We start from the raw sequence: 23,780 nt of genomic DNA, 5'->3' as shown, positions 1-23,780 counted from the left end.
ATCAAATCCCGGTAAAAGAAAGTTGCGATTTCATCAAGCCCCGCTTGCGGGTCCACTTAAATTACTCTGTAGTCATTTCACTAGACAATTTCTGAGGGGTTGAGAAAAGGTTTTAGGTAAATACCAGCAATTTTTGCTATTCTGAATAATTTTGAGGAAGAAATCTTATTACGAACTCTTCTTACTCAATCTGCGATACATATGTATAATATTATATTATTGTGAACTAGCTGTACCCCGCCACGCTTTGCTATGGCTCAGTCTGCCTGTGCAGATGGATAAACAATAGCGCGTGTTGCTTTTACGTCCAACAGATGGCTATATAAAAACACATGTGTATTCGAATGCAACGTTGCGTTGTGTCGAAATTTCAAAGCAATCGGTGAAGAATATTCGGAAATATAGGATTTTGAACAAACGAACATTTACATTTTTTTATATAGATTTACAAATTGCCTCTTAAAAAAGCTCCAGTTTTATTTGGTTCAATTAATTCAAATTATTGTGGTGTAAACAAATATTAAAAAGTATATAGAATAATACTTATTTTTCGGAATAACTTTATTGAGTAAAACCTCAAATTGTAATATTTAAATATTGAAGACAATATTAGTGATTTCTAAACGAAAATCTGAAACAGAAAAATCAGAAAAGGAAACGGTCACATCTGGGACTCGAACCCAGGACCCTTGTCTTTCCGGGACAGTGCTCTACCGACTGAGCTAATGGGACCCTATTCCCCTCGGTCACTTTTAACTGTATCATACTTCGAATAAGAACCACTAACACTGGGTTCGAGTCCCAGATGTGACCGTTTCCTTTTCTGATTTTTCTGTTTCAGATTTTCGTTTAGAAATCACTAATATTGTCTTCAATATTTAAATATTACAATTTGAGGTTTTACTCAATAAAGTTATTCCGAAAAATAAATATTCATTCTAGACTTGCAGAAAAGTCAACAGATGTCGCACATTAAAAATAAAAATAATAAGATAGATGTTAGTGGTTCTTATTCGAAGTATGATACAGTTAAAAGTGACCGAGGGGAATAGGGTCCCATTAGCTCAGTCGGTAGAGCACTGTCCCGGAAAGACAAGGGTGTACAACCGTTTCCTTTTCTGATTTTTCTGTTTCAGATTTTCGTTTAGAAATCACTAATATTGTCTTCAATATTTAAAATAATACTATTTTTAAACAGCAAACCCGCATGTATAGATTACTATCTGGCGTGAACCCGCGTTGCTCGGGGATTTATAAATGCTTTGGGGTTAAGTTTCGGGGTCGTGAATTCTAGAGTACCTACTCGACAACTGGTTGCATTTTTAAGGTGGATATAATATTACTGTATAGTAATTAAAGTATTTTTTTGCTTGATCGTGCCATGTTTTCCTTGGGCGTCTTTGACCTCTTTAACCACTCGCTTCCAAGTCATACATTCTCCTTACACCTCTTTTTCGTTCATCACTTACGTCTCATTTTACAACAAATAATGTCTTCCTCTGGCATCCCCGAATTTTTCTACCATTCACTTCATATAGTATCATGAAATCCACATTATCACTATTAAAAAACTACATTATGTACACTTCAATTCGACTCCGTATCTCATTCCAATGCAGAGATAATGCGTTAAGTTTACCTCGAGCGTCCCCGACTTCTTCTACAATTCAAATCACTCTCTAAAGACAATTGGAATTAATAATAAGAAACTCTGAAATTTTCAGCAAAATCGGAGGAATGGTATAGGAACGCGTACAGGACAAACAGAGAATAGTATGTTTGAAGGTGCTGCTGGGAAAAGCCCGATGCCACACACTCGAAGGATCACCCCCAAAACTATGTCAGCTGCTATGTTATATGGGACAATTAAATTTGTATGCGTCCGCTAAACTTGATGGACAGTATAACTCAATGTTTTAAATCTTCGCTTTTGGAACATAAGATAAGTTCAGAATAGATTATAGGAAAACAAGACCCACTCGTCGCAGTTGGGGCCACAAAGTCTGGTGGCGAGGAATTATTTTTGCATTGAGCATATTGTCACTTTTTAAAGTTAGGTTTGACATCTTGCAACAATTATACGGGTCATGGTGACATTTTTGGACTGGTACATTTAGTACGTAGGACAATTGCAGGATTTGATATTGAGATTTCCTATCCACTAAGTCTTAGCGAATACATACCTACCTACTCCCATATATATTGCGCGAACATAGCTTTTGCATTTTCTTGGAGAGTTTTAAAAGGCACTGATTTATAATTTTTCACACTTCCTAACATCTCATGACACATTTTCAGGCACCAAAAAAAGTCTGACACAATTGATAGAATATTAGGAATTTAACTATTGAAAACTTTGAAAACAAATCAAAAACAGCTCTCTCGTCTATATTTTGTTGGAACCCAACACGGTTTAAATTCTTCCTTTTATTTTTATTATATCGCCCTAAATAAAATGATTCTTCCTGAAATTTGCCTCGGGAAGTAATTATAATAAAACCGTTCATCATTAAACCCTTTATATTTTATTTGCCTAACCCACATTTATTCGGCACCATTAACTTATAAATTAGTTGTGGGAAGGTTTCTATCTTTAAAAATTTCCACCGGGATGAAATTGAATGGAACGAAATCGAAAACATTCTGTGTAAAAGTTGATTCGGGATATTATTTTTTGATTTGCGCGATCGAAAAGTTATTTGGAAGTGGTAAAAACAACTTGGAAGAATTGAAATATTTCCCTTAACGAATAAACAGGTGTTTGGGAAAATTTACATATCGTTCGGTCAAAATTTGTTGACAGATTCAGATTAAGAGGAAGCTACAATCTAAAATTGTGTATATTCTTGGTGTACCTTATATTGTAAGTAACAGGCATTAAAATCGCTTGACAAACGGAGTCTAAAAACGTTCGATTTCAAGCACAAAAATGGTTTTTATTTATTTTGTAAATAATTTTATAAGAAAGCAAAAAAATTAATGAAATGAAACTGTCACAGATAATCTTAGCTATAATACTGTATTTTTTAAAAGTTGTTTCCTTTACGCGTTCATATATTTCTATTGAAAAAATATGTTTTTTAGTAGTTTACATTTAGATTTTTTATTGAGTAAAATTTTTTTTTTTTTTTTTTTTTTTTTTTTTTTTTTTTTAATTTGTATTTATTTAGTTATAAGAGTTTACATCTTATACCTAATATATTATTTTCTATGACTACTACAATATTATTTACTTCTTACATACTAAAATTTAGATTTAACAACATTGAGACATAATCCACGAAAAACTGCAAGACTAGCTTCCTTAACAATTACCGGGAGTTCATTGAACATTTTAAAACCTTTATAATAAATATTGTTTTGTGTTTCTGATAAGTGTGTTTTAATGTATTCTACTCAAGCGAAACGATAGGAAAACCTTCAATTTATCTAACGCATATTTTTTGGTATTCATAATGTACACCAATTCGTTATAAAGATTAATCAAAATAGTGATTTGGCATAAAGCTTTGCCTTAATATCAATCCGCTTATGAACAGATGTTTTCACTTCCATTAGAATAATTGTTTGGAGTGTTTCTTAACTGGATATAATAAATAAGAAATTTATATATCCCTTACGCATGAATTAACAGATTTCATGATAAACTTTTAGTAAATTACGAATATATTATTATGATGTCGTGAGCATGAACACGTGTTCCGAAAATCCGAATATTTTTGTATTAGAACGAAAATTCTTTGGGTGGTCATGATATATTATCAAGGCAAATCAATAAAACATACTTCATATGATGATATATTAATGAGGCCTGTTAATTTACCTTGAGGGCAAAAACCGATTTTTCTCGGCGTATGTTCAAAAAATGTAAATGTGGGATGGTATCAAAATAAAATTAGCAACATTATATAGATCTGTATGCAAATGCGTCATTCAAAATGTCTCAACATTTATTCTTTGAATTAAAATATTACACGCATTGCATTGTATTCAATGTTTATCAAACATGTATTGTGGAAATGGTCCAAAAAGCACAAAGATCATTTTAGCCATTAAAATTCTAATTTGTTTACATAAAGAAGTGAAGAAAAAGCCGCTTTTGGTATGCAAATGGCATCGCTGGGCATGAATTAATTACATATTTTGATTAATCCGCCCTTTTCCAAGTTTTGGGAGGTGAAGGATTATTACGAAGTTGTGACCAAGTCTGTAATTAGAGCTGGTTGTAGATAGTTAAGGACATCCAATTCGGATACGCTATAAGATAAATACAATAGATATGCTAAAGTCGTCGAAAAAATCTTTCAAAGGATTTCTGCGATACCTATGTAATACTTGAGTCGGGATTTATTTCAGTTTGATAACTCTGAGAATAATATCATATTATTATGTGCGACATCGCCTAGAATACTAATGGAGGGAAATGGTTATGTCGATCAGTAGACGTCTACAATTTATTATGTGCGACATCGCCTAGAATACTAATGGAGGGAAATGGTTATGTCGATCAGTAGACGTCTACAATTTATTATGTGCGACATTGCCTAGAATATTAATGGAGGGAAATGGTTATGTCGATCAGTAGACGTCTACAATTTATTATGTGCGACATTGCCTAGAATACTAATGGAGGGAAATAGTTATGTCGATCAGTAGACGTCTACAATTTATTATGTGCGACATTGCCTAGAATATTAATGGAGGGAAATGGTTATGTCGATCAGTAGACGTCTACAATTTATTATGTGCGACATTGCCTAGAATACTAATGGAGAGAAATGGTTATGTCGATCAGTAGACGTCTACAATTTATTATGTGCGACATTGCCTAGAATACTAATGGAGGGAAATGGTTATGTCGATCAGTAGACGTCTACAATTTATTATGTGCGACATCGCGTCGCACATAACGACGCGATTTCTACAATTTATCACCATCTAATAAAAAAGATTGTTGGCAGTTCCGTTACATAAAAAAAGATAAATATATATATGTATATATATGATTTTTAATATTTCTAAAGCCCGAAAAAGGCGTTAATAATTAAATATACGTAGGTAGTACAATAAAACAAAACAAATGCAAACTAAGAATTTCATAAGAGCAGAATTTCATAACATTCCTCCAGTTAAAGAGAAAGGTATTCATAATTGTAATAATCGTTTACCAATTCAAAGATGAGCTCCTTCTCATCCAGCTGGCGGAGCTCGTGCCTGGACCGGCGCTGCGGGCGGCTGCCGGGTGCACCGGGACCCCCCGAGCCAGCGCCCGGGCCACCGCCCCCGCTCGCACCCCCCGCGCAAAGGAAGGTGGGTGTGCCGTCGATGGTGTTCACGATCGGCTTCAGCAGCCCGCCCCGCTCGAACTCGTGCGCGGAAATTTTTCTGCAGAAGGAAATGTTTTGTAATGAAACTGTTAAAAAAGTACTACTCACACATTATAGTTAATGTTAAATTGTAATCATATTCTTCCATTCTTAAGGAGCCAGGATCCTGTAAGGATTGTAGATTTTCTTTTACAAATGAACTGAAAAAGTATAACACGAATATGCAAAACCTACACGGAAGTAGGAATTACAACCTTTGTGTGAATTAAGCTTACGAGAACCGGCAAAATTAAATACTCCACCCCAACAATTAACAAATCTCTTGTTTACTTGGCACCAAAATACCTTCGTGCTTATTGAGGGCAATGGTTTTTTATTAGGGTTGTCAAAACTAAATTTGATAATCTATTGTATCGGCATTTAGTTCAATAATAAATAAGGATCATTACATAAATAGAAAAGAAAACATTAGAAAGACTGTATTTTAATTAAATTTAAGTTGAGAAAAACAAAATGGTAAGAAAACACATGGCATCATTGTTGATTACAAATAACTTTTTTTAACAATGTTATTAGTATTTAGATAAAAAAAACCAAACTTTTCACGAGAAATAGGGCAATACTAGTCACAATATAATAATTACGTATCTTGTAAAGTGAAGTGAACTAACAAGTCTATGTGATCAAAGAAAATCGTTTTTTTTAGTGGAAAGAGGCATGTTTCATGCACCAAGTGGTAACATCGGAAAATGGACATTAGTAGGTAAAACTGATTACCTTGTTAAGATTTAAACATCGAAGAAAACTTCAGGAGTATGAGTAAGTATTTGACATATTGAATATGGAATATTAAGAAAAAAACATCGTAAAGTTTTTGACAAAGGAATTCGAAACTTGAATAAAGCAGTATGAGTTGTACCTTTCACAATGATTACGAGGGCCAATCGGAATATTATTGAAGGCAGTCAGTTCTTTGAAAAGTACATTAATACAACTACGTCAACCGGGTGCAAATCAACAGTTCATGTATTTTTAATGGGCTTACAGAACAAAGTTTTTCTTTAGATTTCCACGAAAAATAACCCCCCAAAGTTTCAAGAGTGATAAATACGGTTACATACAGCAAAAATCTAGAAATTCCGAGCAACTTTTAGTAGGATTTAGTTTGTAAGGGCAGTTTTTAGTAGGGCAGCGGTGGTCAACCCTATCAGTTCAGGTACAGTATAGTATTCTGGTACTCAGGAGAGGAGAGGGGGGAGGTTGATAAGTGATTAGTGTAAGTCCAACAGGTGCGGTGGCGGGACTCACCTGACAGGGGTGGTGGCACCGGAGCGCGAGGGGGAGGGATGCGGAAGCGGGTGGCCCCCCTCCCCGCCCCCGGACCCCGCGGGGGGCGTGGCGTGGGACACGAGCCACGCGTCCACCACGTGCCGGGTTGCCTTTCTGAAACAAACAAGCAAACAAATCTATCAGGACACCAGCTCGATAAACACTTTAAAAAATGAATTACTCACTAAATACTTAAATATAGCTATACTATGATTCATAAATATATCATTCATTGGCAAAATCATTACTTATTGATCATACATTTATAACCAAGAATATCAGAACATATATTTTTCTTCTGGTACCTTCTCCTATCGGATGTTGGCTTATTTCAGAGCAAATTTCAACCCGCAGGCTGCAGCCAAGAGTACTCGGAATAGCTGAAATGCAGTCGTTCCATTTCGAAAAAACCGATGAAAAATAAAATCATCGAAGTCAAAATCCAAAGGAGATACTCCCAATTTAGGTTTGATGAAAGACTACCATTCGGAAGAGAAAATTTGCTTGAAATGTCTTTAGCCGTGTGTGGTGACTAGTTCTGAATATCTAGGTTAAATCCCAACACCCTCTTACCCCATCTACATACCCTATCTATCGATTTGAGATGTCATAGTCAAAGCAGTTGCGGCTCTTGTGCGGTATTTACATAAAAAATCTTGCTCAAGAGTAAACAGTGATAATAATAATAACTAGCAGTTAAAAATCTTATTCATCAACCGCTAATCTCACTATCATAAAATTGGTAGGTACACACTCTTGTATACCTAAATATTGTACAATCCCGTTTAGAAGTTTGTTTCGATTCTTCTGTAAACTAATAAAATTGATTTATTTAAGATTTTGACCTTTTAAAACTTTATGGAAAAAACTGTTGAAATAATTTATGTAAACGAAAAATTCTTTCGTAGTGTAGCATTTCAAGACTAATAAACTATTTCAAAGAAAATTGGAATATTACCACGGAGAATTTCAGTGTCAGTAGATCAAAGTTGTTAGTTGTAATTAGGAAGACACCTGCGCGTGCTTCACTCAAATATCGAAGACAGACGTCGATTTGTAAAAGAACGCATATAGCCACTTATATTATACTTTACGAAGGTCAATGCGTCGAAACGCAATATTATGTGCTGTGCGCAGTGCGTACGAATTCAGCAATGACAAATCTATGCACATGTTCATTTCGCCAACTGTTCAAATGATTCTGTCGATGAGTGTAAATACCAATTAATCATTAACGAAAGGTATTCCGGCTATATTTCTAGTAAATAAGAGATGAAAACATAATATTTGATTTTGAGTCTAGAGTTTTCAGGTTCGGTTTTGTAGCACCGCAAAACCCTACAAATAGTTTGTGAGACATAAGGGACGTTAACAAAAATATTTTAAAAATTAATAAGGCTAATAAGTAATTTATTGTACAATTTTTTTTCATGTGAGTACCGCAAAACAGTCCAAACTGCTCCCAACCGTCTGGAGCCAGTGAGAATATGGCATCCCCAATCGGTTATGTTGTGAGGCTGAAGATAGTGGGAAGGGGATGGATATGAGGAAGATGAAGGTGGGGAAGTATCATGGATCTGAACACGGATAAATCCATTTCAAACGACGTTTCGATTCTGAATGGCGGTCTTTCTCCAGGGAGGCGGGTTTGGGTACCGCCGCTTCGGCAACCATTTATTAGATAACCAACGCCTCTGGCATAGGTCATCCCAAGTGGTTTGCTACGTTTGGTGATTTAGCAGGAGTGCCCGGGTTCATCGTGAGGTGTGTTCAGGGTGCGCCTGCCCACCAGCTACGCGGCTTGCCAGATTGGGAGAGGCTGGTTTGGGAGACCCTTTGACCTCTCCAACTGGTCTCTTGCGCCTTGCGCCGTAGTGGGAGGGATATATTCATATGCCCGTCATTCCTGGACACACTAATCCCTAGATTCCTCCCAAACTTCATACCTTTTACCTTCCCAGAACTACATCTCAAAAAAATGACATAGGCCCTGACGGAAATTATTTTCCTCAGGGCCTGTTATGTGGGGTTAATATAAAAAATTGAGATATTGAAAGTATCTACCACGCAATGTACATACATCACAACTGCCGGTAGCCTTGGGATTACAGCATCTAAAATTAGAGGGAGATTGTAAGGCTGCATGAAATCGGGAAGGGGAAAAATAGAAGTGAGAGGAAGGTAGGAAAAAGGGCGAATATTAAGATCTTATAAACATAGAAAAAAGTAATTCTAAGAAATGTTTTGTTGCTAAAGGAAGATCTAAATTCGTTACAACATGGATGTTTTTATTATAAATATTTTTAAATTATTATCATTGGGCATTATTTTATGTTTTTGATTTGTGTACTTGATGTTTTTGAATGCTCGAGTTTGGTATTAGTACAGGAACGTATTACAATATAGAAATTCAATAATATTTTGCCTGAAATTCCATTCTATAATAGAATGATGAAATTTCTATTTTCGTGAACAATCCGCGCAATTCGAGTTACCTACGCAAAATGTAGATCAACATAATAATTTCTGATATTCATATTCCTAACTAACCGATACGCTGAGCCCGGGGATTATGAAGAGAACTGAAATTATATTCAAAGTATGTGACAACATTACACACGCAAGTGGGAATGAAATTTACATGTCTGTCGCAAATCAAATTTATTTGGTATCAAAGTTATGGTTAAGTTTTCCAAGTATTGAAATCCAAATATAAGAACCCAACTTCAACCACAAGTAGGCATCAATCGTGTAAGGGATCATTCCATATTATGTGTTAGCTCTTTGGTCAAGAATGGGGATGCACACTTCTGAGAATTCATATATGAAAAATCATCGAAAATATGCTAAATAACATCATTAGTTAATATTTATTAACCTCTTGGCTCTTTATGTGCAGTTCAGTACTGACAAAGTTAATCGATAGTAGTATTGTATTCTTATGTATTTTACGGCACAAACTGATACGGACTCATAGAAGTCATTCCATCTCATTTCGTATTACTGCGAGATATAAGTTTTCAGCATTGTTAGAAAGTGGCAACACCACGCTTTGTACTTCTATTTAAAAGTTGACCATAGACACTTCCAAATAATTATAATATATTCAAAAACGTCATCGACCACCATTGCAACATATGCGAAAGATTTGTCAAAAATTATGATTTTTTTTAAAATGAATTATTTTTAAGTAGGTACGTGAAACGAAAAAAAAGTTTCCAATAAACTTAAAACGTTAAAAAAATGTATTGTTTTAAATTTCAGTGACCTCCGTTTGTAATATAAAAATATCAAAGGTTATTTTAGCTTTCAAAAACAGTATTTCATTTTGGGATATGTTCAAAAATGGCGAAGCTATTTATTAATTAGTGTCAACCGGGAATATTTATGAATAAATCGTGGATCTGACAGATCTTTCAAAGGAACTTGACGACAAAATCTCAATAGACCCAGGGGTTAACAGGCTTTTCCTAAAATGATTCTAAACCCATCTTTTTTTCCGTTTACCATTTCCTTCCACTTTAGAGCACTCCCTAATAAATTGTTTTGGTGTCGCAGACCAACTGGCTCCAGGCAGTGAGAATTTGAATGGCATCATATAAGAAATAACAATAACCACTTGGTACTAAATATTTTGTATTTTCCCTGGCAGACGGCAGTTCATATTATATGTAATGTCATGAATATTAAAGAATTCTCAGAAACCAAATCATCATAGGTTACCTCTTACATATTACGATTAACCTACAAAGAAAGATGTTAGTGAATGATAGAAAGAGAGAGAGGTGATTCTATTTACAGAGAATCGCGTCTTAGATAAGGTACTGTGTTCGTTAATTAGATTTTGAAATGCGATGTGCTGAAGTAAATATTTATTTAATTTTAATGGTACATATAAATATAGCATAAACAGTAATTACACGTCACAGTAATTTAGTTGCCGTGTTCGTTAAATAGATTTTAGGTTTGGTTGTGCCGTAGTAAATATTTATTTAATTTTAATGGTACATATAAATATAGCATAAACAGTAATTACACGTCACAGTAATTTAGTTGCCGTGTTCGTTAAATAGATTTTAGGTTTGGTTGTGCCGTAGTAAATATTTATTTAATTTTAATGGTACATATAAATATAGCATAAACAGTAATTACACGTCACAGTAATTTAGTTGCCGTGTTCGTTAAATAGATTTTAGGTTTGGTTGTGCCGTAGTAAATATTTATTTAATTTTAATGGTACATATAAATATAGCATAAACAGTAATTACACGTCACAGTAATTTAGTTGCCGTGTTCGTTAAATAGATTTTAGGTTTGGTTGTGCCGTAGTAAATATTTATTTAATTTTAATGGTACATATAAATATAGCATAAACAGTAATTACACGTCACAGTAATTTAGTTGCCGTGTTCGTTAAATAGATTTTAGGTTTGGTTGTGCCGTAGTAAATATTTATTTAATTTTAATGGTACATATAAATATAGCATAAACAGTAATTACACGTCACAGTAATTTAGTTGCCGTGTTCGTTAAATAGATTTTAGGTTTGGTTGTGCCGTAGTAAATATTTATTTAATTTTAATGGTACATATAAATATAGCATAAACAGTAATTACAAGTCACAGTAATTTAGTTGCCGTGTTCGTTAAATAGATTTTAGGTTTGGTTGTGCCGTAGTAAATATTTATTTAATTTTAATGGTACATATAAATATATCATGAACAGTAATTAGACGTCAGAGTAATAAGTTACTGTGATCGTTAATTAGATTTTAGGTTGCGATGTGCCGAGGTAAATATTTATTTAATTTTAATGGTACATATAAATACAAGATAAACAGTAAATACACGTCACGGCAATTTACAGGCTACTATAATACTAAAAATAATTAAATGTGGCATTAAATGGTACAATGACATCAGCGAGTATAAAATGAATACAATCTCTTGAAGGATATAGTAGACTATAATGTACAGGATATAGTAGACTATAATGTACAGGATATAGTAGACTATAATATACATCTATTATGCACAAAAAAAAACAATTGCTACTTATATTTTTATTACATTAATATTTACATCGTAATTACATTGTGCATACATTTTTACGCGGAGATCAGTATCAGCTATTGCCATAAATAAGATACTACTCGTATTTCAAGTGCCGAACAGCTCGAATAATTATTGCAGTTGACAATCACACTACATGACTCACAGATCTCTAGCTGCATGATCTAAGCCAGTTAGCTATGATTCGAATAACGCATTAGAAAAATGAATCACTGACCTCAAGAAAGCTAAGCAAATGATCTATGATTGGTAGGTACAACATAAGGATGTAGAGGCACCATTAACTGGCCACCCAGGAACCCTGAGCTCAGTCCGCTGGATTATTTTATGTCCACCAGAGGTAGAGGTTTTATGTAGAGGAACCGTTGACTGGCCACCCAGGAGCCCAGACCTCAGTCCGCTGGATTATTTTATGTCCACCAGAGGTAGAGGTTTTATGTAGAGGAACCGTTGACTGGCCACCCAGGAGCCCTAACCTCAGTCCGCTGGATATTTTTTTATGGGGATACCTAAAAAGTATGTGAGAACAAACCGACGAATTTGACACTATGAAAGCAAAATATCAGATCAGAAATGGCAGCTATTTCAAGAGCGATGTGTCAACGCGTTGTGTCGTTAGATTACAGTGCCAGCAGTGCGAAAGGCGGCATCTGCACTTTAACAAATCATTAACAAATTATTACAAGCAATAATTAGTCCATACAAATTGAAAATATCTCCCGAGTAAAAATAAATGCCGCCGACGGGAATTGTACCCGCGCCTTTTGATGTCCGTTCAGGTGCTCTGAGACCACTGAGCTACGTTGGCTTATTTCCAACACGCCAAATAATTCAATATGTACTAGTACTTCAATCAACAATTACTGCATATTATATTTTTTTCCACCTGTAAACAACCGGGATATTTTATTATTAAGCGACTAATTATTGACTATAATATTTTTTTATCCTTTGTGCTACGCATAAAAAACCTATCTTATAAACATTAGTTCATCATTAAAAAATAAACATAATTATTGCTAAATAATTTTTCAGATCAGTTTCTACGTATAAAGAATAAATAACAAATTTTAATATATTTATAGTTTTTGGGTTTATCCAACTATTAAATACCCGCTTCCCTCTTTGGACACCTTGTACCATGTACTGGCAATAATTTCGAAATCTACGCTGTTTGTGGTTGCAGCCTGCATGGTAAAGATTAAATATTATAGATTAGTCAATTTACGATAAAAGATAAAATGTCCACTTATCGATTTCCAAATGTGATGATCACTGGATTAAAAACCAATATTCCATAAATGGAATAATAACACATTAAACACGCCGTAAACGTCAATTACTTGATCTCTATCGTATAGCTCATCATTGAGTCCAAAGCGTGACAAAATGTCCACTCATTTATCTTTAGATTTGCTGATCATAAAGACACATTTACTCACAGATTTCAAGATGGCCATACCAGATAGTAAGCTAGTTGTCTGCTTTAATTTGAATAACATTAGTTGGGATGTCAGTACATAACATTAGGAGGTTTCCACTCACTGACAAGATAATATGTGTGATAGTAATAACACTATAAGCATGCCCAACATGTTCACTCACTATCGTGATTTGAAATGCAATCACGATTCAAACATGCAATATTTAATATCGTTGTACGTTTAGGTAGGCGACACATTACGCTATTTCAGCATATCGCACGCTATACACTACCAATGGGAATGTATGGCGCGCGATATGCAGAAACAGGCCAAACCACGAGAATACGCACGATGATAGCGAGGTCTGTCAAAGGCATAATAATGACCAACAAATATATAATTAATAAATAATTATTGAAGATTCCTAAAATAATAAATCGTTTTGTGTAGGTACTCGTACCTAAGGGCCGAACGTTTCCATTATGTACTGAACAATGTAAGAGAATGAACAGATTCAGGAAAGAATATTTAGTTTTATGCAGCAAATTTTCTCCACAAATACGATACCAAAAATACTTTCAGTTTAAATCGGAAAATTTAGCGGGCACTGACTTTGCCAGCTTAGCGGGAACGTTGAATACATAATGTAAGCTCCTGTGGTATTTGTTAATATAGCGGAGTCAGTGTTTTCAAGCAATGTTTTCCCATAATATATATGTTTTAAATTAAAATGAAATACTTTGTTTAAAAACCAGGAATTGTTGTAAATTTTATTAAGACCGACCGGTTTCGCTTCGTAGAAGCATCTTCAGGGTTAAAAATTTAACTAATCAAAAATACAATGGGTGTGCTTATAATATATACATATCATAGAGTGAGACAAAACATTAAAATAATAGAAGAGTGAGATAGCATTAACTTAAAATTTAACGTAGTAACGAAGCGTCAACTGAACAGGTGATTAAGGGATAATGGGAAATTTGTGAGTTTATGGGGAAAATCCCTGATATTGGGCTATTAGACACATTTAACTGATTAATATATAATATTAAATTTTGAACCCTGCAGATGCTTCTACACTTCTCCGATCATTGAATAAGAACTGAAAATCTTTAAGTGAATAGAGCTGCTAGAGTTAAAATCTCGTAACGAAGAAAAGTGAAGAAAGGGAATATTATGTTGCTTGTTTTTTAAATATCTCATTACTCTCTCGCCGCGTCTTGGCACGCTTCATCAATCATCAGTGTCAGCCCTCATTAGATATTAGCTAGGAATGCCGGCTCCTATTCGTCACCGCGGGAAGGCGCCACCACCGCGCTAAACACCGCCACCGCTCCAAGTGGAGCATTCATCCGAACTGGTCTGCATATCTACTGGTCCGCAAGGAGGATGTACCGCAGGAATGCTGATTGCTTTGATTTCCATCTAACCGGCTGAATTCACCTCGAGCGCGGCTAGTGATATCAATGCAGGCGCCAATTCGATGTTAATTACCCCCTTTAGTTAGTGTTCTCACCGGTGACTTTCTTGGAACTGTATGTTATACATAATTATTCATATTCCGAGGCGTTATCAACATCTCATTAAAGACGTTTCAATTTGCTGCGGAACTATTGGCAACATTTACAGACAAGTGTTATGTGAAATGATATCACTGAATGGAATTTCGTTAAATCAGCACTTGCCGAGAATTCAAGTACACAGTAAAGTTCGATAAAGACAAATTCATGTGTAAGGATAAAACGTTATATTTGTTTCGCTAGGAATGTTTATTTTAATGTATAAAAATACTGTACGTTTTCGAAACGGAAAAGCTAAATGGCTTCTTTGGGAAATATTCCGAGAAAGATAAATGTATTCATTTATTAATGTTTATGAGCATTGGGTATGTAAAATTTGTTCTATACGGGAGCTTGAAATTCGTTTTTATCGATTTATTCTGAATGGAACGTGGTACAGTTGAATAGGTGGTTATGTTAAATAATTATAGTGTCATATTAAAGTCGTACAGAGAAAAAAAAGATTTTTCAAACCAAATAACTATTAAGTCGTTTGCCTGGGAGATATTTTAATCTTGGTTCTAGTGTGGTGTTTTGTTCTCAAGAGAGACAATTGACATGACTCTCCCCATGCGCAGCCTATCATTTTTTTAATTGTCTAGAACTTTTTAATGGGGATGGACTATGGAAGAATGCTTACACATTAGGAAAAATAACGTCTTTTGAAGTTGCACGTAAAATTCTCCGCAACGTAATTCAGCAAACAAAATTTACTAAGCCACAAACACAGTAAAAAAACTTTATTTTAATTTTAAGAGTTCACACAACTAGCTTTAAAAATATTTGAATAATATTAAAAAAAACTATGACAAAACTACAATGTAAGGACCTGTTGTGAAGTCACAGATTTGCAGATAGCGTAGATACCTACACTGCGGAAGTTAAGATTTATAAATCTTTCCACTAAAATTTGTCCTTCTCTAAACACGACTTATTCTCAATTAGGGAGGAATTGATTAACAGCTTTGAACATAAGTTATATACTTACCCTTATGCAGATCATTTGAAATAACATACTGTTGTACTCGTACAACGTCATTGGACGGTTGGTATATATACTTTGTTTTTAGTTTGCAATTTTCTTTAAATTAACACTCTGTCTGCTGTACACTTACAGATGTTCTTAATAACTTCCATCAATATGTGCTATTTGTTATAACTCTGTTAATAAAATTAAAAAAGATTATAAGAAAAAAACATCTCATAGAATGGCGACAGTCTGTAAAATATATATCATAAAAAGGCGACCTCATAGATTTATGAATCATTTACAAATAAAACAAAAGTTTTTAAATAACAATTTTGCAACATGTTGAAATATTAAAAAAAAGTAGTTTTACGCCAAAAAATGCCACTTTTTGTATTATATATACAATGGGATCTTAAAATAATACACACAAAATTTATGTGGTTTCGCCGTAAAAATTCAATTTTAATAAAGAATCTGAGGAAGTAAAATAGTACCGAGGGAGTTTTAGTTTCCTACAAAAAACATTTATGACAAAGTTACATAATGTTATGCAGTGCGGTATGTGTGACCCGAGTATCCTTAGCAAAGTCAACACGACCTCCTATAGGTACTTAATCTTCTAGGGGGGAGGGTCAAATATACGAATAAGTCAATAATAATGGTTATATTTTACTATGAAATGTGTAATACAAAAACAAAATACATCAAATGAAAATAACAAACTTTGGTTGCACTTTCATTTAATTAAAATTGTTAACATGTTTAAAGCCAATGGTATCTTCATTATTAGCCTGAAACAAACATATAAATTGAAAAAATATTCGTAAAAAATATTCGAGAAAAAATAAATGCCGCCGACAGGTATTGAACCCGCACCTTCTGATTGCCGGTCGGCTTTTTTTAAACCGCCAAATAATTCAATAAATACTAGTATTTCATTCAACAATTATTGTTTTTTTTTTATAATTATAGCTTATAATAATTTGTTATCCTTTGTGCTTCGCAGAAAACCTTGTCTGGTAAACATACGTTTACCATTAATACATTTTAATTTACAAGTTTTTCAAGACAAAACCTTTACTGAAAATTAACACATATAAGAATAGACAAATAGTAGACATAGACAAAAGAAACTATATTGTATAAAAATATTGAATATTTCATATATATCACACACCGATAGCTAAGCAGTTATTATAATAAACCAATTATTATAAAATATTTCCATAACAAAATTTTTATGCATTAAAGAATGAAGAACAGAATGAAGAAGCAACCAAGAAAAAAATTAAGAAAGCTATAATGTGAAAATAACAAGAAAAACTGTTTTTTAATAACATTTAATTGACCACTTACAATTTGCCCGAAAGCCCGAAAGCAGATCAGCATACAACAAATCGGCAAAGGAATGCAAGAGAATCATTAATAGGTCAAAATTCGAACACGACCTGCAGATCAGCAAAAAGCTGGCTGCCTGCCCGCATGGCAGCAGAGCATTCTGGTCGCTTGCGGGCTCAATAGGTCGAAATTTTTGCAAACCCAGTTTGCCACCTCTTACCAGACCTGACGGCTCACTAGCAAACACCGCCACCGAAAAGGCTAACCTATTAGGGAAAATGTTTGCGGAAAACTCGACCCTCGACGACGGGGGTGCTGTTCCGCCGTCGGTTCCTCACTGCGGCTTCTATATGAAAAAGCTGAGGATCCGGAATCGGGATGTACTCCACGTCATACGGGGGCTCGATGTTAACAAAGCTAGTGGACCTGATGGAATACCTGCCCTGGTATTGCAGAGGTGTGCTGCGGAAATAGTTCCAGTTTTGACAAAGCTCTTCAAAATGTCCCTGAAGTGTGGCACTGTGCCCTCTGGTTGGAAAAAAGCGGTAATTCACCCTATTCTCCAACCCGGCCAACTACCGCCCCATAGCGATCACATCAGTTCTGTCCAAAGTGATGGAACGTGTGATCAACGACAAACTGCTCACATACCTCGAGAAGAACAAAATTATCAACGACCGTCAATACGGATTCCGGCGGAACCGCTCGTGCGGTGATCTTCTCGCGTATGTGACGCATGTTTGGGGGCGGTGCCTGGAACGTCACGGTGAGACCCAAACGGTCGCACTAGATATATCCAAGGCCTTTGACCGGGTCTGGCACCGAGGACTTGTCAACAAATTGCATTCTTACGGACTTCCCGCATCCCTGTGTACGTGGATTGCTGACTTTTTAAGGGATAGGTCGATTCAGGCGGTTGCTGACGGTTTCACCTCTTCCTCGCACTCCATAAATGCTGGCGTCCCACAGGGATCGGTTCTGTCTCCGACTTTGTTTTTGTTGCACATCAATGACCTTTTGACATGTGAACCGATTCATTGTTACGCGGATGACAGTACAGTTTATGATAGCTATTTGTTTGACAAGCCCCCAAAGGGCTCACAAACTCCAACGGCTCGGAGGGCTTTGAAGCAGAGAATGGACGGTTACCTCGAGAGTATTTCCTCCTGGGGTAAAAATAATCTCGTCGAATTTAATGTTTCAAAGACCCAATCCTGTCTGATTACGTCTAAAAGGGATCCAAATGATAATCTAGTCTCCTTCAACGGAAGCAATCTTCCGAACAGGCCTTCCATTGATATGCTTGGTGTAACTATAAGTGACCAGCTCAGGTACGGGGGCTCCATCGAAGCCAGAGTAAAGTTGGCCTCTCAGAAGCTGGGCGTACTGTACAGGGCCCGCAGATACTTTAATAGTACACAACTGCTGACCCTGTACAAATCGCAAGTGCGCCCTACTGTCGAATTTGGCAGCCATCTCTGGTCTGGAGCCCCAAAATACCTGAAAAAAACCCTTGACTCTGTGCAGAAACGGGCGGTCCGTTTGATAGATTCCCCAATATTAACAAACGGACTGCAATCTTTAGAGCACAGGCGTCAGGTAGGTATGCTGTCCTTGTTCTATCGGTATTACAATGGAAGATGCTCTGAGGAACTAGCGTCATTGATCCCTTCGGCACCGGTGCGTAGTCGGGATACACGCCAAACGCGCGCCCAACATTTGTACACAGTTGACACTTGTCACATGAGAACGGGTCGCTTCTACGATTCGTTCTTAAGTTCAACAGCTCGGCTGTGGAACGAACTGCCGGCCTCTGTGTTTCCTCCCTCCTACAACATGGGACTCTTCAAGATCCATGTTCACTCCTTCCTCTCCACAAAAAGACCCTCCACACAGCATCCCCAAAGATGACATAGGCCCTGAGGGAAATTATTTTCTTCAGGGCCTCCTGTGTGGAGTAAATATAAAAATAAAAAAAATAAAAAAAACTAACACACTTTTTATAATATAAAAAATTTCAAAGTTATCTCATTGTAATCCTATTGGAATGTAATAATATAGAATAATTAAAAAGTTTGTCACGTTCATTTAATTCTAAATGACTCAAACAAAATTAATTTTCATTTATCGAAATATACAAAATATATTATTCTTATGAAAATTTTCAAACACGAAGTGACACGTAATAATATAAACTTGCATTCATAAAATAACACATGCGAGAACACGGATCAGAAAAAAGGTTTACACATAAATATATATGTAAAGTAAAATGTACATATATGCTTTTATAATTAGTAAAAAAGTTCTTACGCAATAATTTAATTAATATACTGGATTGGTACACGGAAGGTAAGGCGAGTCATCATAGGTATGACTTTATGATATGATAGGAAGTATATAATAATGAAAGGCCAGGATCTGACGTCTGCTGAGATAGATTACACTGACAGCCTCTCTAGAACCTACCTAGATCATTATTTCTTGGTATTTGTCGGATGACGTATTTAATAATTTATGCTTTCAGGTAACAGAAGCAAACTGCTTTCCAGTTACAATATTGAAGAAATATAATATACTCTTTATACTACATATGTATTTACATACAGTTTAAGAAATTACAAGGTTTCTCGTTGAAATGATAAAATTAACTTACAAAAACAATCATTCAATGATGATTATTGATTAAGAACATTATTTATCAATGCTTCTGATGACAGCCGTATAGCTAATTTGTTAGGTACGGCAAACATTATAATCAACCTGAAAAAACTAATACCTGGATTATGTTTTTAAAATTTTGTGCTACGTTGGAATAGAACCCACATTACTATGTAGACCGGTAATAGAAAAGTAAATATTTTAATGCACGTGTCTACAGAAAAATAGTAGAAAAAGACATAGTCACTTCTTCAATAATCGCAAATTTACTTTGTAGCATCATTTTCATTAAAATAAATACTACTATATTGTATTTTAATAAAAAATATCTACATGTTTCAGAATCAAAAGGTGTCTTTTTAAAAATATACTATGTATCCCGACGAAGAAACCTTTGCTTCTGAAACATGTCGATCTTTTTCGATTAAATACTGGTGCATACTTTTTTTAAAATTGTTTAAATTTGATCTAGGATGCTGAAAGCCAACTTGTTGAATAATTAATGCCGGCCAATTTTATTCCAAATAAAAAGGTTAGCATTGATAAATGACTGTAGATTATAATGTTTTTACGTATTTATAAAGTTTTTCTTATCATTTTGCGATACCGCTTTTTAAAATCGAAAATGTAGTTTCAGAAAACTTCTTGCCTAAACAAAAACTATACGACGAGCACAAACTACATAACATTACGACGAGTAATAAACAATAACGCATGTAAATTTTAGTCTTATTAGTAGTCACTGGCCGGATTTACGCGAGTATTAATTTTAAAATGTGGTTTTCTGTTTAGTAGTTTAATAGGTGGATATTTCAATAACCTAAGATGTAAATTATATACACTGAGCGCCGAAAAATGTTGCATAGACAGAAAAAGCCAGGCTAATTTCATGATGCCATTGCTTACAATTCAAGAGTTATAGCTGCTTTCAACATATACAAAAATATATGTTTTCGCTTTAGACATTCAAATTTTCAGAGAAAAACTTTATGGGTTTACATACTTTATATACAGAGCTTTTTTTACATTAACTTCACACAGGGTGTAAACCTTTGTCATCTTTAAGGATGCCTTGTGGAGAGTCTTTTTGAGTATATTTATTGTTTTTGTGTTTAATTCGTAGAACTCCATTTAATTTTTTTAATAAATTTAATTTAGATTAAATTTGATAATATTATTATTAAGTTCTGCAAGTGTTTTAGTTTTTTATTATTGTGACAGCTGTTTCGGCTTACAAGGCCATTTTCAAACTGTGGTTAGTCCACATTGAGACGACGTTTTTATACTATTTCAAATGTAAATTTTGAAGGTGCATACATTGATTTATTACTGGTTACACCGATGACATGATCTATTGTTGGTTAAACCAATCTATGTTTTCCCCTCAGTAAATGGTAATGGGTTCTTAATTATTTACTAATGACTTTATTGCTATGAATTATTTGGGTGCATTATACTGCTTGGGTTTTGTGAAAATACTGAGAAGTGGTGAGTAAATTATTTTCCGTACTTTATTAATTAGTGTTAAATTTGGGTCATTCGTTCGTTTAATAGCAATAAAGTCATTAGTAAATAATTAAGAACCCATTACCATTTACTGAGGGGAAAACATAGATTGGTTTAACCAACAATAGATCATGTCATCGGTGTAACCAGTAATAAATCAATGTATGCACCTTCAAAATTTACATTTGAAATAGTATAAAAACGTCGTCTCAATGTGGACTAACCACAGTTTGAAAATGGCCTTGTAAGCCGAAACAGCTGTCACAATAATAAAAAACTAAAACACTTGCAGAACTTAATAATAATATTATCAAATTTAATCTAAATTAAATTCATAAAAAAAAAAAAAAAATAATAAAAAAAAAATAAAAAAAAAAAAAAAAAGTCTTTTTGAGGACACGGGTCTTAAAGTGACCCATGTTGTCGGAGTGAAGAATCACAGAAGCCGGCAAATCGTTCCATAGCGAATCTGTTGAACTCAAGAACGAGTCGTAAAAATGACCCGACGTAAAAATGACCTCATGTGACAAATGTCAACAGTGTACAGATGTTGAGAGCGTGTTTGGCGTGTTTCCCGACTTTACTTTTGATTAAGTCATTTGAGTTGCCCACATTAAACTAGAATAAGTCCAACTGATGAGAGAATATATACATCATAATATGACCAAAGCTAGACTCAAAGATCACGCAGAAGCCATAAAGACTAGATATAGATATAAACATCTTACTGTGATGGGGCTGCAGCTTCCAACTGTAGATAATAACACCTGTCATTCGCACATTACGAAGATAATCGAAACACTGTTCGTTAGTTTTCAAGAGATCATCCCAAAGGAATACCTTCCGAAACATGCTTTGAAACATAATTGGATAGATTTCTATGTAAGTAGATAGGCAGTACGCATAATGCTGAAATACATGTTAGAATCGTTCATAAAATACGTCAACCAGGCAGAAAGAATTTGATGATTAGGTGATTGGGTATGATAAAACGGAGGGGTGTTTAAAACTAGTTCGGTCGGCGTAGACATACTTATTGTTCAATTTAATTATTTTTATTTATTATTTTTTTTGTTTACGTTAACACCACACACTCTTTGTTCTATCGGTATTTCAATGGAAGATGTTTCGAGGAACTAGCGTCATTGATCCCTTCGGCACAGGTCCATAGTCCAAATTTATACACGGTTGACATTTTCCACATGAGAACGGGCCGTTTCTACGACTCGTTCTTGAGTTTAACAACTCAACTGTGGAACGATTTGCCAGCCTATGTGATTCCTCCTACATGTTCACCTCATCCTCCTCTCAAAAAGACCTTCCACACAGAATCATCAAGAAAACATAGGCCATGGGGAAAATAATTTCCTACAGGGGCTCCTGTGTCATGTTTTTTTAAAGGTAAGAAATATCAGGGACGGAAAGGGGTAAGAGGGGTGAGTAAGAATCTGGGGGTCAGTGTGTCCAGGGGTGACATTGATCGTTCCCATTTCAATGCAAGGCGAAGGCTGCTGCAGAGGTCAAATGGTCTTTCTCGTCGCATTCATTCTCGTCCATTCGCCGCCCCACAGCTGGACATACTTGCATGAACCCGGGCACCCCCGTTAATTCACCAAACGTTACGAACCACCAGGGGTGACCTATGGTAATCCAATAAATGGTTCCCGGGGGCGGCGACGGTAATCATACCCGCCTTCCAAACTGTGATGTTCATGAACTAACAAAACCTCCCTACCTAGTCTTTCTCCGCAAAAGTCATAGTCTCAAAACAAGTGGTAGTTTTAGGATACCTACCAATTCCAATCAAATTTCGTAGTTTTTTTTGCATTAACCCATTAACTCAGAGGGCCCTGGGGAAAATAATTTATGTCACCTTTTGGGATGCTGTGTGGGAGGTCTTTTTTAAGGAAAGGAAGGAGAGGACGTTGTACAGCTGATGGGCAGGCGCATCCTGAATACACCTCACCAGATGAATCTAGGCACCCCTACTAAAAAACCAAACGCAGCGAACCACTTGGAGCGACCTATGGTAGAGGTGTTGGATATCAAATAAATGGTTCCCGGGGCAGGAGTACCCAGCCCCGCCTTACAAATTAAAACCTTGTATTTTTATGAACTAATGTTTTTACAGGATTGGGTTTATGTCCAGCATGGTGGAATTTGAGAGTCAGAGCATGAGAGAGTGACGAGACTAAAATTAAACAATTATTTGACGAAATAAAATATTCGATGACTACACACGCTTAGTGGTACATATAAACAGGACAAAATTTCCGCGAGCCAAGCCGCAAATTATGGGAAAGGAACGAAACCGCGAGTCGAGCAACAAATTAAGGGAGAGGAACAAAGTAACCGCAAGAGTTAGAGTTGAGAGTGCACCATAAGAGTGGATATTATGTTATTGCCTCTTTCTCTTAGGAATTGATTTTGGTAAGCTGGTAACGTAATGTGAAGATAATGATCTACAAGTAGACGGCATTCAGCTTTTACATAATATGACTTGTAGTATAAGACACAAGCTATAACACGATAAATTATAATTGCTTAACACTTCAGTACTTTCATCACATTTGTTCAGTCAATGTTTTCTGTGT

General features: G+C 35.3%; 1 protein-coding gene across 8 annotated transcripts in view; it reads right to left on the bottom strand.

Moving 5' to 3' along the window:
- LOC149426300 (dual 3',5'-cyclic-AMP and -GMP phosphodiesterase 11-like) overlaps window positions 1-23,780 on the bottom strand; it is a 488,751-nt gene that overhangs the window by 122,366 nt on the left and 342,605 nt on the right. For all 8 annotated transcript variants that reach the window (XM_089649566.1, XM_089649917.1, XM_089649971.1 and 5 more), the window contains 2 exons: window positions 6,636-6,770; window positions 5,169-5,385 (listed from right to left, as the gene is read on the bottom strand). In XM_089649566.1, the coding sequence (XP_089505692.1) occupies window positions 5,169-5,385; window positions 6,636-6,770 (352 nt within the window). The remainder of the gene's footprint in view (window positions 1-5,168; window positions 5,386-6,635; window positions 6,771-23,780) is intronic.

Source organism: Hesperophylax consimilis, chromosome 1 (assembly GCF_061612785.1).
Source record: "Hesperophylax consimilis isolate HC1 chromosome 1, BYU_Hcon_1.0, whole genome shotgun sequence".
Classification (NCBI taxonomy): Eukaryota; Metazoa; Arthropoda; class Insecta; order Trichoptera; family Limnephilidae; genus Hesperophylax; species Hesperophylax consimilis.
Note: the sequence above shows the minus strand (reverse complement) of the source record. Positions and strands in the feature narration are given on the sequence as shown.